At 51.1% G+C, this 14,758-nt stretch overlaps 2 protein-coding genes across 4 annotated transcripts in view; both read left to right on the forward strand.

Annotated features, from left to right (window-relative positions):
- The first annotated feature begins 40 nt into the window (after positions 1–40).
- Positions 41–5,599, forward strand: Il11 (interleukin 11). Of its 3 annotated transcripts, none has more exons than XM_008846660.3 (5): positions 41–197; positions 1,654–1,826; positions 1,960–2,046; positions 2,162–2,323; positions 4,352–5,599. In XM_008846660.3, the coding sequence occupies exons 1-5, from the start codon at positions 191–193 to the stop codon at positions 4,520–4,522; spliced, it is 600 nt and encodes a 199-aa protein (XP_008844882.1). In that variant the 5' UTR covers positions 41–190; the 3' UTR covers positions 4,523–5,599. The 3 variants fall into 3 exon arrangements, with proteins under 3 accessions (XP_008844882.1, XP_029426052.1, XP_029426053.1); XM_029570192.1 differs by lacking the exon at positions 41–197 and adding an exon at positions 483–600; XM_029570193.1 differs by lacking the exon at positions 41–197 and adding an exon at positions 1,188–1,321 and having other exon boundaries at positions 1,979–2,046.
- A 1,024-nt stretch (positions 5,600–6,623) lies between these two features.
- The window catches only part of Fam71e2 (family with sequence similarity 71 member E2), a 10,645-nt gene continuing 2,510 nt past the window's right edge, over positions 6,624–14,758 (forward strand). Inside the window, 9 exon segments of the mRNA XM_029570203.1 lie at positions 6,624–6,773; positions 6,973–7,127; positions 7,210–7,468; positions 10,128–10,152; positions 10,345–10,433; positions 10,490–10,590; positions 10,674–10,726; positions 10,824–10,966; positions 11,190–12,955. Of these exon segments, the coding sequence (XP_029426063.1) occupies positions 6,624–6,773; positions 6,973–7,127; positions 7,210–7,468; positions 10,128–10,152; positions 10,345–10,433; positions 10,490–10,590; positions 10,674–10,726; positions 10,824–10,966; positions 11,190–12,955 (2,741 nt within the window).

The raw sequence follows: 14,758 nt of genomic DNA on the forward strand, positions 1-14,758 counted from the left end.
CCCTATATAACCCCCCAGGCGTACACACTCCCTCACTGCCTGGCCCTTGCGGCTCACACTCACATGCCTCCCCTCCCCAGGCCGAGGCTCAGCTGACCCCCCGGGGCTCCCCTGGCAGCGGACAGGGAAGGGTTAAAAGGCCCCTTGGCTCCCTGCCCCCTGCCCTGGGGAACCCCTGGCCTGTGGGGACATGAACTGTAAGTTGGTTCCAGTTCATGGGATGAGGGGACAGGGTGGAAGGGAAGGAGGGAAATATTGAGGGGAGTGGGGTGGGTGGGGAGCAGAAAGTAGGGACAGAGGAGAGGAGTCATGGGAAGCCAGACGGAGAAAGGATAGTCAAAGAAAGTGGGGAATTGGGGGAAGAGTTGGGCAATGAGAGGCACAGACAGAAAAAAAAGGGCAAATAGGCGCAGGGGGACAGGCCAGGTACAGACAGAGGAACAGATGTTGAGAGGGACTCCAGAAGGGCCCGGGGACCCCAGAGAGTCAGCGGGAATCGAAGGTCGAAGACAACCAGGAACTACAGCACAGAGAGACTCGGGGATGGAAACTGAGGCGTGCAGTCATAGATGATGAGAAAGTGCTAAAGGGCGGTCGCAGGTAGGTGTGGGGGGGGGGACGCACAGAGGTGCGGACAGAGAGCTCAGAGGAACCAGACAGATGCGCACGGGCTAGGGGACGGACGCACGGACAGACGGCAGGCCGAGGACGGGCGGGAGGACTGGACACAGCCAGAGGGGACCAGGGGGCGGGCTGGGGGTGTGATACAGGAGCTTGGCGGCTCGGGGGGCGCTGATTGGCTGGCTGTCTCGGGAGTGGGCGGGGCATCTGGGGGGATGGGCAGCCGGCAAAGGAGCTGTCCCCAGCCGCGGAGCCCCGAGCGGGGTTTCCAGCTGTGCGCGTCCTTTTGCGCCTCTCCGACCAGGTGCGCCTGGGTCATCCCCAGCCCTGCAGCTCAGCCTTTTCGGTCCCACCTTGATAGGCCTATGAGAGGGGGTCTAGGGCGCCTTCCTGAACAGGAATCGGTGTGTTCGCGTCTCAGTCCCAGCCCCTGGCTCCTTCCCCTGTTCCCAGGCCGGCTCGGGCTCCCGGGGCCGGGGAGGGGGCAGGTTCTGGCCTGTGCCTCCCCCCCTCATGCCCCGCCCCGGGGCCCAGATTCCGGCGTCCGGGGGCGGACGGGAGACGCCCGGCCCGTCTACCCGCCCCGGGCCGCGTCTGCTCCGACGGGCGGGGCAGCCAGAAGCCAGGGAGGGAGAGGGAAGCCCGCCCGGGCTCTGCGACCTGCCCCTGAGCGCCCCACCCTGAGACGCAAGACCTCCAGGTCCTCCTCCCTCGGATCCAGGCTTTCAGGCTCCAGCCCTCTTCCCTTATACCCCCAGTTCCAGGTTCCAGGTCTCCTCCCTCAGACCCGGGAGTCCAGACCTCAGCTCTCCTCCCTCATACCCAGAGTCCAGGCCTCACCCATCCTCCTTCAGACCCTGAAGTTCAGACCTCAGCCCTCGCCCCTTAGACCCAGAAATCTGTACCCCAGCATTATTCATCCCTCTGTCCCAGGTTCTAGGCTCCAGCACTCCTCCCTAAGACCCCTACTCCCTCAGGCCCAGAGCCTGGCCTAATCCCTCTCTTCTCTCTCTTCCTCCCTCCTGTCTCCAGGTGTTTGTGGCCTGGTCCTGGTGGTGCTGAGCCTCTGGCCAGATAGAGCTGTTGCCCCTGGACCGCCATCTGGCTACCCTCGAGCCTCTCCAGATCCTCGGGCAGAACTGGACAGTGCAGTACTTCTAACCCGCTCCCTCTTGGCAGACACTCGGCAACTGGCTGCACAGCTGGTAGGATAGTGCAGGGACTAGGCTGGGGTTGCATAGGATGACAAGGGAGGCTCCTGAAGGGATCTCAGTTGTCCAGGGTGGCAGAGAGGAAGGGGTGAGCTTGGGGTTCCCCTCACAACTTCTTTCTCACCAGAGAGACAAATTCCCAGCAGACGGGGACCACAACCTGGACTCCCTACCCACCTTGGCCATGAGTGCTGGGACATTGGGAACCCTGCAGGTGAGGGCTGGTGGGTGGTTCTGGGCAAGGTAGGTGGGCAGAGGAAAGGCTGGGGAATTGGAAGCTCAGGAAGACATGGGTCAGCTGTTCCTTAATTCTCCATCCTGGTCCCTAGCTTCCAGGTGTACTGACAAGGCTTCGAGTAGACCTACTCTCCTACCTTCGGCATGTACAGTGGCTGCGTCGAGCAGGTGGTCCTTCCCTTAAGACCTTGGAACCAGAACTGGGTGCCCTGCAAGCCCGGCTGGACCGGCTATTGCGCCGTCTGCAGCTCTTGGTATGTCCTGACTCCAATACCTTTCACCTCCAACTCTGACCCCTGTGACCCCAAGAACCTGTGGCCTGAGACTTTGATTGTTAACACCCAAGGATCTCAGACTGACCCTGGAAACATAACCCCACCCCCAATCTGATCCCTACTCTGATTCCTGAAACTGAGATGCCCAAGACCCTGAGGTCCTCTGAATCCTTTCCAGAAACACCCCCCAAGGCCACAAGCCATCATAGTGACCCTAGATCCTGATGTCCTGTCTGAAAGTCTAGACTTTGCCTTGAGTCCTGAGATCCTGAAACCCCAAACCCCTGAGGCCCAAGAATCCAAATCTTCCCATGAGATTTAGAGGCCTGGACCATATGACACCTAGAACTATGAACCTCTAACTCCTGAAGCCCCAGATCTGAGCCCTGAGGTCCTTAAATCTCAAGGACTGGGCCCTAGATTCTAAGATTAAGGCCAGCCTGGTCTACATAATGAGTTACAGGCTAGCCATGGGTACATAGCAAGAGCCAGTCTCAAAAATATAAAAATACAAACAAAAAACCACACATGACTTTTCCCAATATTTGGAAGGTAGAGACAGAAGGGTACTATAGTTCAAGGTCATCCTTGGCTAAATAGTGAGTTTGAGGCCAGCCTGTACGAGATCTTGTCTCAAAAACCCAAACAGAACCTAGACCTTGAGGTCTCAAGTCATCAGAACTCAGTCCCTGAATCTGATGTTATACTTCCAAGATCAAAAACATCAGATATTAGGAGTCTAAACAATCCCAAGACCCTAAGACTAAAAGACTTTGGACTTTGGTTTCTGACTCCAAAGACCCTAGTCCTCAAATTCTTGCTCCTAGCTTCAAAGCTCCAAACTTAAGACCTCAGTCATCACTCATGGTCCCTGAATTGACCCTGGAGAAGTCACATTGAAGACTTTGGCTCTGGGAGCCTGGGCCTGACTCCAGGCTTTAAGCCCCAGGCTCCAAACATAGTCCCTAGACTCTTAGCTCTAAGACTCTAGACCTGACCACTCAGAGAGGACCTGGCAAATACCAGGATCCCAGCCTTCATCTCCTAGCCCATAATGTGTCCCAGGAGGCCCACCCTTTGGACAGCAACTTGTGTGTGTGTGTGTGTGTGTGTGTGTGTGTGTGTGTGTGTTATTCATGTTGTATACCTGGAGACCAGAGATCAACACTGGGTATCTTCCTTCTTCCTGGATCAATCTCTCTCCATCTTCTTTATTTTTTTTTACTTTATTCATTATTTTTATTTTATGTGTATGAGTGTATTGCCTGCATGTGTGCAGGTGTACCTGTGTCATGCAATGCCCACAAAGGTCAGAAGGAGGGCATCAGATCTCCTGGAACTGGAGCTAGGGACAGTTGTTAGCTATCATGTGGGTGCTGGAAACTGAGCTCATGTCCTCTGCAAGAGCAGCCAGTGCTCTTAACTGTTAAATCGTCTCCCAGCCCCCATCTTATTTTTTTGAGAGATGGTCTTCTCACTGAAGCTGGAGCTCATCAATTCAGCAAGCCCCCAGGATCCTTCTGTCTCCACTTCACCAGCACTGGGATTTCAGGCATACCTTTCTGTGCCCAGCTTTCTTTCTTTCTTTCTTTCTTTCTTTCTTTCTTTCTTTCTTTCTTTCTTTCTTTCTTTCTTTCTTTCTTCTTTTTTTTTTAACATGGGTCCTGGGATTCTGAACTCACGTCCTCATGACTTCCCAGCAAGCACTTTATTGCTCCACCTTCCCAGCCCCAAGCATTCTTAAAAAAAAAAAAAAAAAAGAAATGAGGCAAGGTCTCATGTAGCCCAGGTTGGCCTTGAACTCCTGATCTTCCTACCTCTACCTCTCAAAAGCAGATTATAAGTGTGAACTGCCACACCCAGCCCAGCCTCAGTTTTCTGAACCCAAGATGCTGAAGGGCTCCCAGCCCAGATACATCACCCCATATCACAGATACTGCAACTGAGCAGCTCAAACTACCTCTCAAAACCCCTTGCCTTTTGCTAACCTTGTTCTTTCCCTCACAGATGTCTCGTCTGGCCCTGCCCCAGGCACCCTCAGAACATCCGGTGGCCCCCCTGGGTGCCCCTGTCTCAGCCTGGGGAAGCATCCGGGCAGCTCATGCCATCTTAGGAGGGTTGCACCTGACCTTGGACTGGGCTGTTCGGGGGCTGATGCTGTTGAAGACTCGGCTGTGACTTGGGACTCAAAGTCTCCATCGACATCATCTTTTAAAGCCAGATCTTATTTATTTATTTATTTTGGTACTTAGGGGTAGGTCGTGATTGGGTCAGGGGCATGCCACTCCCCAATCTACCCCCCACCCAGCTAGATACAGTCCCTTCAGGAAACTGGGGTGGATGAGGAACCTTTGCCTTATTTATACTTATTTATTTCAGGAGTGGGGGTGGGTGGGAGGCGGGTGGATCTGAGTCCCTGAGGAGTAGGGAACTGGGATCCTGGATTCTTGGATCTCTAAGAAATCATCCACAGTGTCTTCCTAGCTTCCTACATTTATTATTTATTAAACAGTCACTTTTTACGTTAGAATGGGGAGGGAAGAGAAAAAGAAGACTGGGGTTTTAAGCAAAAATGTGAGAAACTTTTGTGAGACAGAGAAGGGGAATTTAAATCTGACATACATATCTACTTAAGGGGTGATCGCTGGGACAGCTGGGGCAAGAGGTCCTGAGTGGACAGAACAGGGGCAACAGACTGATTGTTGGTGGCTCAGGTAACTCTGTGGTGCAGGATCTGAATAGCTTGACCTGGCACCCAACACTTCGTAGGTCCTCAACAAATATTTAAAAGAAAATTCCAGAATGTCACTTTATGACTAATAGCACCTACATGGTATGAAGCTGCAAAGTTCAAGGTTGTTTGGCGATGTTCATTATAGCAAATTGGAAACAACCTAGGTGTCCAACAGTGGGGGATGGAGGTATAAAACAGGATGCATCCAAATAGTGGAATACCAGATAGTCATAAAAAAGGGAAGCTCCTTGGGCATCGAAATTTCCTGTGACACGAAAACAACAGACAGCAGAACAACTGTGTGACCCCAATTTATTTTTAACTTTATATATATATATATATATATATATATAAATCCTACAGGGAAGGACACCAAAATGTTGATAATGCCCGTCTCAGGATTGAAGACGTGAGATGGGATTGTGGGTGACTTTTATTGTTTGTGCTTGTATTTTCCTTAGTTTCTACCGTGACTGTATTTTGCATGACACATTTAAAAACAATAATAAACACTATTTTTAGAATTACAGAATGCCATTCTCTACCACCACACACACTCAAGAAAAAAACACCTCAGAAGTGAACAAGGAGGATCATTAGTTACTTGAACCTCTGCCCTGGGCCATGCTGAGTGTGGCTTTTTTACCTACAGAATTGTCTCAGATCCTCAAAAGATGCCCTGTTTTACAGATGAAGAAAACTGAGGCTTAGATGGGCGGATTTGATTTCTGTTAATTATGGTCATACAGTCAGGGAGTGATGGCATTGTGATTCTTCTCTGTGTTGGCCTCATTGTGTTATAGTCTGGAATTGATCCCAGGGTCTTGCACATGCTAGGCAAGCACTCTATAGCTGAATTACATCCTCAGCCATTGGTTTGGGACAGGTTCTCATTTTGTAGCCCAGCTGGCCTCAAACTTAAGATCCCCCTTCCTCCACATCTCTAGTGCTGGGATTATAGTTGCATTCTCATGCCTTGCTATGGTGTCTCTCTTTTCAGTTGAGTGTTCAGTTGATGTGGTCCATGCACATGACCCACTGGGAAACTAAGGTATAGGGTTTAGTCTAGAGTTAGTACTGTGATTCAATCCTTTCCATTAACAGTTCCTGTACAGGAACTAACTGTAACTAAGACCCTAGGGAGTGGGGGAAATCTGTGTTGTCATAATCTTGGATCTAGGAGATGGTGCCCACCTGAATATGGGCTTCTGATTTACCCATCCCAGACTTCAAGACTCCAGGCCATATCCCAGAAGAATGAGGCCCCTGGATGGTTCCCAGGAAGAGACCCCTGGGTGTCTAGTGAGGTCACAAAGCCCCCACCAAGGGTTCCTCCCTCGGCCCACTGCTGTCCACCTCTCTGCAGGGCCATGGCCATACCAGAGTTTCTCGGCCCTGGGGATACTCCATTTTCTGTCATAGCTGTGCTCCTAGCATCCTTGAAGCTCAAGGGCCCAAGGCTGGTGGGATGGGGTTGGGGACAGGGCTCCACTTGGGTCTTGGATCCCTGAATCCATAGCCCCACCCACTGCTCTGACAGCCATCATGAAATGGTTTTGGAACACTGGTCATGCCCAGCCTCCCCAAGGGCCCCAGAAGTGGGTTCCCATTCTGGGAGAGCTGCAGAAGACCCTTCAGAAGGGGGAGTACCTGCCCCTCCATCCGCTGCCCATGTTCGAGAGTAACTTTGTCCAGGTCCCCTGCTCTCTGTGCCTGGGGTTGGGTGGGGGTGACTGAGACAGGAGGAGAGAGGGACCCCCCGGGCCAAAAGGGTTTATAGCAGGGAGCAGTGCTGAGATCTCTGTAGACAGGAAAGAAAGGAGACCTCAGACTGGGAGATGCCAGAGGCATGTTAGAGAAAGGACGGGTCCCAGCCCTGCTCTGGCCACCCCAGGTGACCAACCTCAGGAGTCCTGCATTTGTGCATCACAGAACCAACAGGCTGACAATGGGTGTCGCTGCTTCCTTGCCTGGTCTGGTGCTGCCTGACATTCTTCTGATAGCTCAGCCCCCTGATGGCTGGGCCTCCTCCAATCTCATCCTCACCAGGTACCCTCCTCACCCTCTATCCCAGGTCACTCCATTCTGCCCCACCTCAGCTGCTAGCCACCCCATGTCCCACTACCCCCAGGATGATCCCACTAGATCTTGTCCACCTCTATATCCATGACCTGTGCCACCGTCGTCTGAAGTTGCGCCTGGTCACTGGGCGCTACTATTACCTGGAGCTGGATGCCCCGGAACAGGAGACAAGCTTCTTGTTCAACTGCTGGATCCACCTCATCAACCTGCTCCACCAGCCTAGCTTCTCCTGGGCACCCAGGACCATGTCCATGACCCCCCTGGGGGCACCCCTGGGCATAGCGCCTGCCTCCACCTGGCACCTCCAGGTAGGAACCCAGTGTTGCAGAGCACTATCCAGACAGGGAACAAAGGATCCACAGCCCAAAGCCTAAAAGTGCTGGGTCCTGGACTGCTGGGTCTGACCTCATGGGTCTAAGGAAGGAGATCTGGGGATGAGGCTGCTGACTGGAGAGGTAGCAGAGACATAGAAACTGTGGGACATCGGGGAAAGCTCAGTCAAAAAGAACTTTTGAGCATGAGGATCTGAGTTCAATCCCCCAGAACCCACACACACGTGCTCGGTGTGGAGGCACGTCCTTGTACCCCTTCTGGGGAAGCAGAAACAGATGAATCTCTGGGGCTTGTCTAACCTACTTGGTGAGTTCCAGGCCAATGAGAAACCCTGCCTCAGAGGGAAAAAAAAGGCAGATAGCTGGTTCTGAGGATGTCCTCTAATCTACAGACACACACACACACACACACACACACACACACACACACATATCCTCTAATCTACAGACACACACACACACACACACACACACACACACAATGAAATCAGAATAAGTGGCAGGGGTTGGTGACACATATTTGCACTCCCCAACACTTGGGAGACAAAGGCAGGTGAGTTGTTTCAATTTGAGATCAGTCTGGTCTATACAGTGAGACACCATCTCACAAAAACAAAACGAGGCTTTTGGGGCTCACTAACCCACTCTTTAAAAACCTCTTTTAACATTTTTTAATGTATATGAGTTTTTGCGTGCTAGTGTGTAAGTGCACCCATGTGTGTGATGCCCCCAGATGCCAGAAAAGAACATTGGATACCCTGGAACCTTCATGTGGGTGCTGGGACTCAAACTCTGGTGGGTTTTTTTTGTTTGTTTTTGTTTTTGTGTGTGTGTGTGTGTGTGTGTGTGTGTGTGTGTGTCTCTTTTTTGGGGCTGTTCTTTTTTTTTTTTTTTTTTTTTTTTTTTTTGAGACAGGGTCTCCCTGTAGTCCCAGCTGTCTTGGAACTCACTATGTAGACCAGGCTGGCCTTGAACTCACAGAGATCCACCTGCCTCTGCCTCCCAAGTGCTGGGACTACAGGTGTGTGCCACCACACCCAGGTCCGCCCCTAACATTTTTTAAACATTTATTTTATTTATTTACTCATTTGCACGTGTGTGTGTGTGTGTACATCCCCCATATGCTTGGGAGTTGGTTTTCTAATTCCAGCCTGTGGGTGTTGGGGATCAAACTCAGGTCTTCAGGTTTGGCATCAAGCACCTTTACCTACTGAGCTATCTAGCCACTTCCCAGACTTCAATGCCATTCTTGGGAGTAATTTCTGTTTCCTAATAAACTGTGCTTATTTCTATTTCTTTTTAAAAACAAATGTGTAGGGGGAGGAGTCAGGCGTGATGACATATGCCTTTAATTCTAGCATTTGGGGCGGGGAGGCAAGGGGATATCTGTGAGTTGATGACCAACCTGGTCTACATAATAAGTTACTGACCAATCTGGTCTACACAGTGAGACCCTGCCTCAAAACTTAATAAATAATTAATTAATTTTAAAAAAAGGTTTAATTTCTTATGTTTGTAATTCCCCAGATGGGAGGCTAAAGCAGGAGGATCACAGGGAATGAGAGGCCAGCCCAGGCTACATAGTGAGTTTGAGGCCATCATAAGCTATGTAGAGTGAGAAACTGTCAAAAAAAGGAGGGGCTGGAGAGATAGCCCAGTCATTAAAGTGTGAGACTCTGAATTGGATCCCCAGAACCCACCTAAAAATGCTAGGCATAAGCCAGTGAGCTGGCTCAGTGGGTAAAATGATGCCTCCAAGTTGATGATCCGAGTTCAATCTCTGGGTCTCACATGATGGAAGGAGAGACCCAACTCCCAAAAATTTTCCCCTAACCTTTACACATGTGCCATGACACACATACAGCAACCCCCCAAATAAACAAATGTAATAAAAATTTAAGGGAATAACTCGGCAGTTAAGCACATATACTGTCTCGCAGAGGACCCAAGTTAGATTCCTAGCATCCACATCAGGTGGCTCACAACTGCCTGGAACTCCAGCTCCAGGGGACCTGATGGCTCTGCCCTCTCCCAGCACCCCCATGCATGTGTACACACACACAATCATCTATCTATCTATCTATCTATCTATCTATCTATCTATCTATCTATCATCTATCTACTTACCTATCTCTCATCTATCTATCATCTATATCATCTATCTATCATCTATCTATCTATCCTTTTTGAGACAGGGTCTCCCTGTAGCCCAAGCTGGCCTGGAACTCCCAGAGATCTCCCTACCTCTGCCTCCTGAGTGCTGGGATCAAAGGCAGGTCCACATCAGGGTCCATACACACATAATTTTTTAAAAAATTTAATTCTGGGTGGCACATTATCAATCCCAGTGCTGGGGAGGCAGAGACAGAAGGTTCCATGGGGCAGACTGATCAGCCAGCCTAGTCTAATTGGTGCTCTTCAGGTCATTGAGAGACTGTCTCAAAGGAAGTGGACAACCTTCTTGAGAATAACAACCAAAGGTCATCCACTGACTACATGTGCACACATGTGCACCTCCACACACGTGCATGCGTGCACACACACACACACACACACACACACACACATGCAACACACATTAAAGAAGAAATAAACCAGTGAAAGTTTTTTGTAAACTCTCCCCCTTTGTCCACAGGACCAGAATCAGTGCAGACTTGCAGGTGAGCCATCTCTGCCATTTGCTGGGTCACCTTCCTCTGTGTCAGGTACTCTCTCTCAAAGTGTGGCTGGAGCTCCAACACTTGGTCAGGATCTGCTGCGCCCTGTGGCTGAATTCTTCATGTCCTCAGGATCTGTCCCCGTGACAGACCCTGTGAAGTCCCTGACTCTTCTTTCTCTGCCTCTCTCCACAGTTGATGTTGCTGAGCACACCTTTCCTTATAAAAGGCGTACTTCTCCAAAGCAAAAGAAGGTCAAGGTAAGGCAGCCAAGGGCACGGGGTGTGGAGGTAAGAGGGGCTGCCCTTCCTCTGACTACACCCTCCCTACCTGTGGCCAGACCCTCAAGCACAAGTTCAAGTCTCAGGCTGTGGGTGACTCTCTGCCTCTCATCTGGTCACAACGGGAGCCTCCTGTCCTTGAGAAAGCCACAGAAAAGAAGTAGGCAAGGGGGCTTTGCGGGTGGTGGGCTTTGGGAGCTTGGCTCAGATGTCACTCAAGTCCCACCATACTGCCCCTTCTAGGTCCCACTTAGATGCCTACCCCAAAAGATCCAACACTTTAATCCATGTTTCTGGTAAGACCAACCTCCACTCCCTCCCACCTTTGTGGACTTGCTGGTGGCTCTGACTGGTCCCTTCCGCAGAGGGCTCAGACTTCTTTCTGCCCTGCAGAGAAAGCCAGCATCACCATCCGCACCATCTTCAGCAACATTTCCAACATGGCGAACCAGGCACACTCTAGTTCAAAGGCCAGCTATGCTCTAGGGGTTGGGACTTGGACCCCAGGGTCTAAGGGCTGGGGCCTGGACCCCTGGGTCTGAGGGAGGAGGGCTGGGCCTGGACTCCTGGGTCTGAGGGAGGAGGGCTGGGCCTGGACTCCTGGGTCTGAGGGAGGAGGGCTGGGATCTGGACTCCTGGGTCTGAGGGAGGAGGGCTGGGCCTGGACTACTGGGTCTGAGGGAGGAGGGCTAGGAGACAGTATTCCCGAGCTTTGGGTTTCCCCTGGCGCTGACCATGCCCATCTCCATCAGACTACAGGTCGACAGATCTGATTTGGTGGAGACCACAGGCCAAGGAGGTTTGATTGAGACCCCTACATGGTGTATCTCTGATGGGAGCCATGATTTTCCCCTCATGAGCTCCTTCAGTCAGACAGACCCCTTCCTGTGGCGGAAAGAGTTTGAAGATCTCCTAGACACCACACCCACCACTCTGTCGTCCTCCTTGCACACGTCTCCTTACTCTTCTACCTTCTACCTCTTTCCACCCACTCCCTCCTTCCCCAAATCCAGTGGCAAGGTCAGGCCCAAGGACTCAATCAAATATCAGAGACTATGCCCCTCCCAGAAAACCACACCTGCGCTCCCTGTCACATCAGAGAAAACACCGTTTATCTTGGACCAGTCTCAAAGGATATCAGCTGTACCTACTCCAGCCCAGAAGGCCCCAGCCACCCCTGCTCTATCTTGGAGGGTCCCAGCCACACTTTGATCAACCCAGAAGGCCTCAGCCATACCCAGCCTCGCTCATAAGCCTCTAGCTATATCAGGTGTGCCCCAGAAGACCCCAGTCACCCCTGAATCTTCCTGGAAGGCTGCAGTTCGACTTGCTCCATGCCAAAAGACTCTATCCCCAATTCAGAAGCTTCCACCTGTGCCTGCTGTTCCCCAGAAAGCCATGTCCCTAAGGAAGGACTTTCTGGTCCCAAGTACCCCATTCCAGAAGGCTCCAACCTCAACTGCCCAGTGTCAGGAAGCACTCAGCTCACCCACCTTGCAGGCAAAGGCAACAGATCTGAGCCTGCCACCGGCTGGGAGGGTGCTTGAGAAAAGAAAGTCTGAAAGGAAACAGGAACCTGTGCTGTTGATGGGAGGCCAGAAGACAAAAATGATAGACATGAGGACGCAGGCTGTAACTCTGCAGTTGCCTTTCACCACCACTAAGAAGGAATCCAAGGAGATCCTGATTGGCAGAACCCAGGAGGTCACCTGGGAGGCCTTGAAGGGCAGGGAGAAGCATGAAAACCGGGCCTACAAGATGAAGGAGGAGATAATGGTGGACATGCCTGGTATGAAATCCAAGGAGATAGGGAAGCAGAAGAAATGGATCGTGACCAAGGACCTGGCTGTCGAGGGTCCCCATATGGAGGACAAAAGTCCCTTCTCTGTGGAGGGGCTCACCCCAGCCAAGATGATGATCATGGCTAACTCCCCAAACCAGCAACTGAAACCAGCTGCCATCTCACTGCCCTCCTGGTTCTCTATGACTTCCAAGACATCCTCCATGTCTATGTTGAGCAAAGTGCCTTATAACCCCAACCAGATGCCCTTGCTGGAGGGGACACCTATGGTAGTCAGGGAGCCACCAGAGACCCGCACTTTGGTGAAGGAAAAGAGCATACAGCCACAGGTAGAGAGCAAGCCATCTAGGGACTCACTGGTGCCTGCCAATGTGTCCCCCAGATCCTCATCTGAGACTCACAGTTCAAAGACAAAGACATTTGCTATCAGCCAGGCTCCCATCCCCCTACCTGCCACACGTTGGGAGGATTTGTCACAGCAGCCTACAACCCTCTCAACAACCCCCATTTCCAATACAGGGGTCTCAGCCAACGAGTCCCCAAAACCGGGGAAGAAACCTCAAGGGTCTAAAAAGGCACCCAAACAGCAGCATCCTCTGACCATGTCAGAGGGACCATCAGAAATTCCCCAGTCCGTGATCTTGGAAATAGAGGAGAAGAGGAACAGGATCACTAAAGCTGAGATGCCCATGAATCAATCTGGATCCCATCACCTTTCACCCAGGTATTTGGGATTAGCAGCTAGAGTGCACTGTCAATTCCATTGTGTAAAAATATATATTGGGAGAGAGCTCTGGGTCTTGAAGCCAGGGCATTGTATATGTTAAGCACACACTTTAACACTGAGTTAATCCTTGACTGATGGAGGACACATGGAATGTTGACTGTATGGCAGGTGTTGTTCTAGGCAGCCAGGACATATCGCCCAATAGCAACTGGTATGTGCTGCTTGGCATCTAGTGGCTAGGGATAACGCATGGTGCTAAAGATCTACAATGCACAGAACAGTCCCCACCACAATACAGGTGGCCTGAGGAGGTCTCAGAGACTCCTTAGGACCAGTCTCACAGGGTACCAGCTGTACCTGCTCCAGTCCAGAAGGCCCCAGATCCTCTTGCTCCATCTCAGAAGGCCCCAGCTGCACCATGGTCAACCCAGAAGGCCTCAGTCATAGTTAGGCATTTTCTATAAGCCTCTACCTAAATCATTTGTTTCCCCAGCCATCCCTAGATCCTCCCAGAAGGCCCCAGTTTTTCTTGCCAGAAGATTTTTACCCCCAATTCAGAAGTTTGCGCCTGTACCTGTTGTTTGTGCAAAGGCATGGAAGGTGTTTGGGGGTGGGGATGTAGCTCAGATGATAGAATGCTTGACTAGCACACAGAGTTCTGGGTTTGATCCCCTAGCACTGAATAAAACTAGGTGTGATGATGCATGCTGATAATACTAGCAGTCAGGGGGTAGGGCAAGGAGGATCAGGGGTTCAAGACCAGTCTTGGATACATAGTGAGTAGGAGACCACCCTGGCTATATGAAATGAAATGAAAAGGGGCTGGAGAGATGGCTCAGCAGTTAAGAGCACTGCCTGCTCTTCCAGAGGACAAGGGTTCGGTTCCTAGCACCCACATGGCGGCTAACACCCATCCTTAACTCCCGTTCCAGGGGATCTGACACCCTCTTCAGGCCTCCTTGGGCATTGATTACACAACATGGGTGTACTTACATACATTCTGACAAAACACTCATACACATAAAATAAAAACAAAATATTTTAAAATTTTTTAAATGAATTAAAACAAAATAAAAAGACCAGTGGGAGGGAGGAAGCAAAAGAACATTTTGGGGAGAAGAGTCCCTGCAGACAAAACAGCCACTGCAAAGCCCCTGAGGCAGGAGCCTGTGTGCTGTTCTATTCCCCGACTCATATCTGGTGTAGGATACCAAGCTAGAGCAGCCATTGGAGAATCCATCACAGAGGAATTACAGACAAGTTTAAGGACTCTGGCTTTGACCCTGAGCAAGCTGGCATGTTAGGGCCAGAAGAATAGCAAGAATAGATTTATGTGGAAAGAGCTCTCTTGGTTGGGGTTGTGTGGGAACAAGGTTGGAATCTGGGAGGGCGTTTGTGCAGTCACCCCTGTAGGAGATGACGGTGGCTTGGACAAGAGGGGAGGGAGGTGTTGAGAGGCCTGGGTCTCTGCAGATAATCTGAAGTGAACACTTAATGGACTGCTTCATCAGTCGGGTATGGGATGCTCGGGAAGTACTTTTCTCATTGCTGTGACAAAATCTCTAGAGAAAGCAACTTAAGAAAAGAAGAGTTTATGCTGACTCACAGTTTGAGGGTACAGTATGTCATGATGGGGAAATCCCCTTGCTTCTTTTTGTGTGTATGTGTGGAGGTGTGGCTTAACCATGTGAGTACGTATGGACTCCCTTCCTTCCTTCCTTCCTTCCTTCCTTCCTTCCTTCCTTCCTTCCTTCCTTCCTTCCCTCCCTCCCTCCCTCCCTCCCTCCCTCCTTCCTTCCT

The sequence above is a fragment of the Nannospalax galili genome, unplaced genomic scaffold (genome assembly GCF_000622305.1).
Source record: "Nannospalax galili isolate Female #2095 unplaced genomic scaffold, S.galili_v1.0 scaffold842, whole genome shotgun sequence".
NCBI classification, from domain to species: Eukaryota; Metazoa; Chordata; class Mammalia; order Rodentia; family Spalacidae; genus Nannospalax; species Nannospalax galili.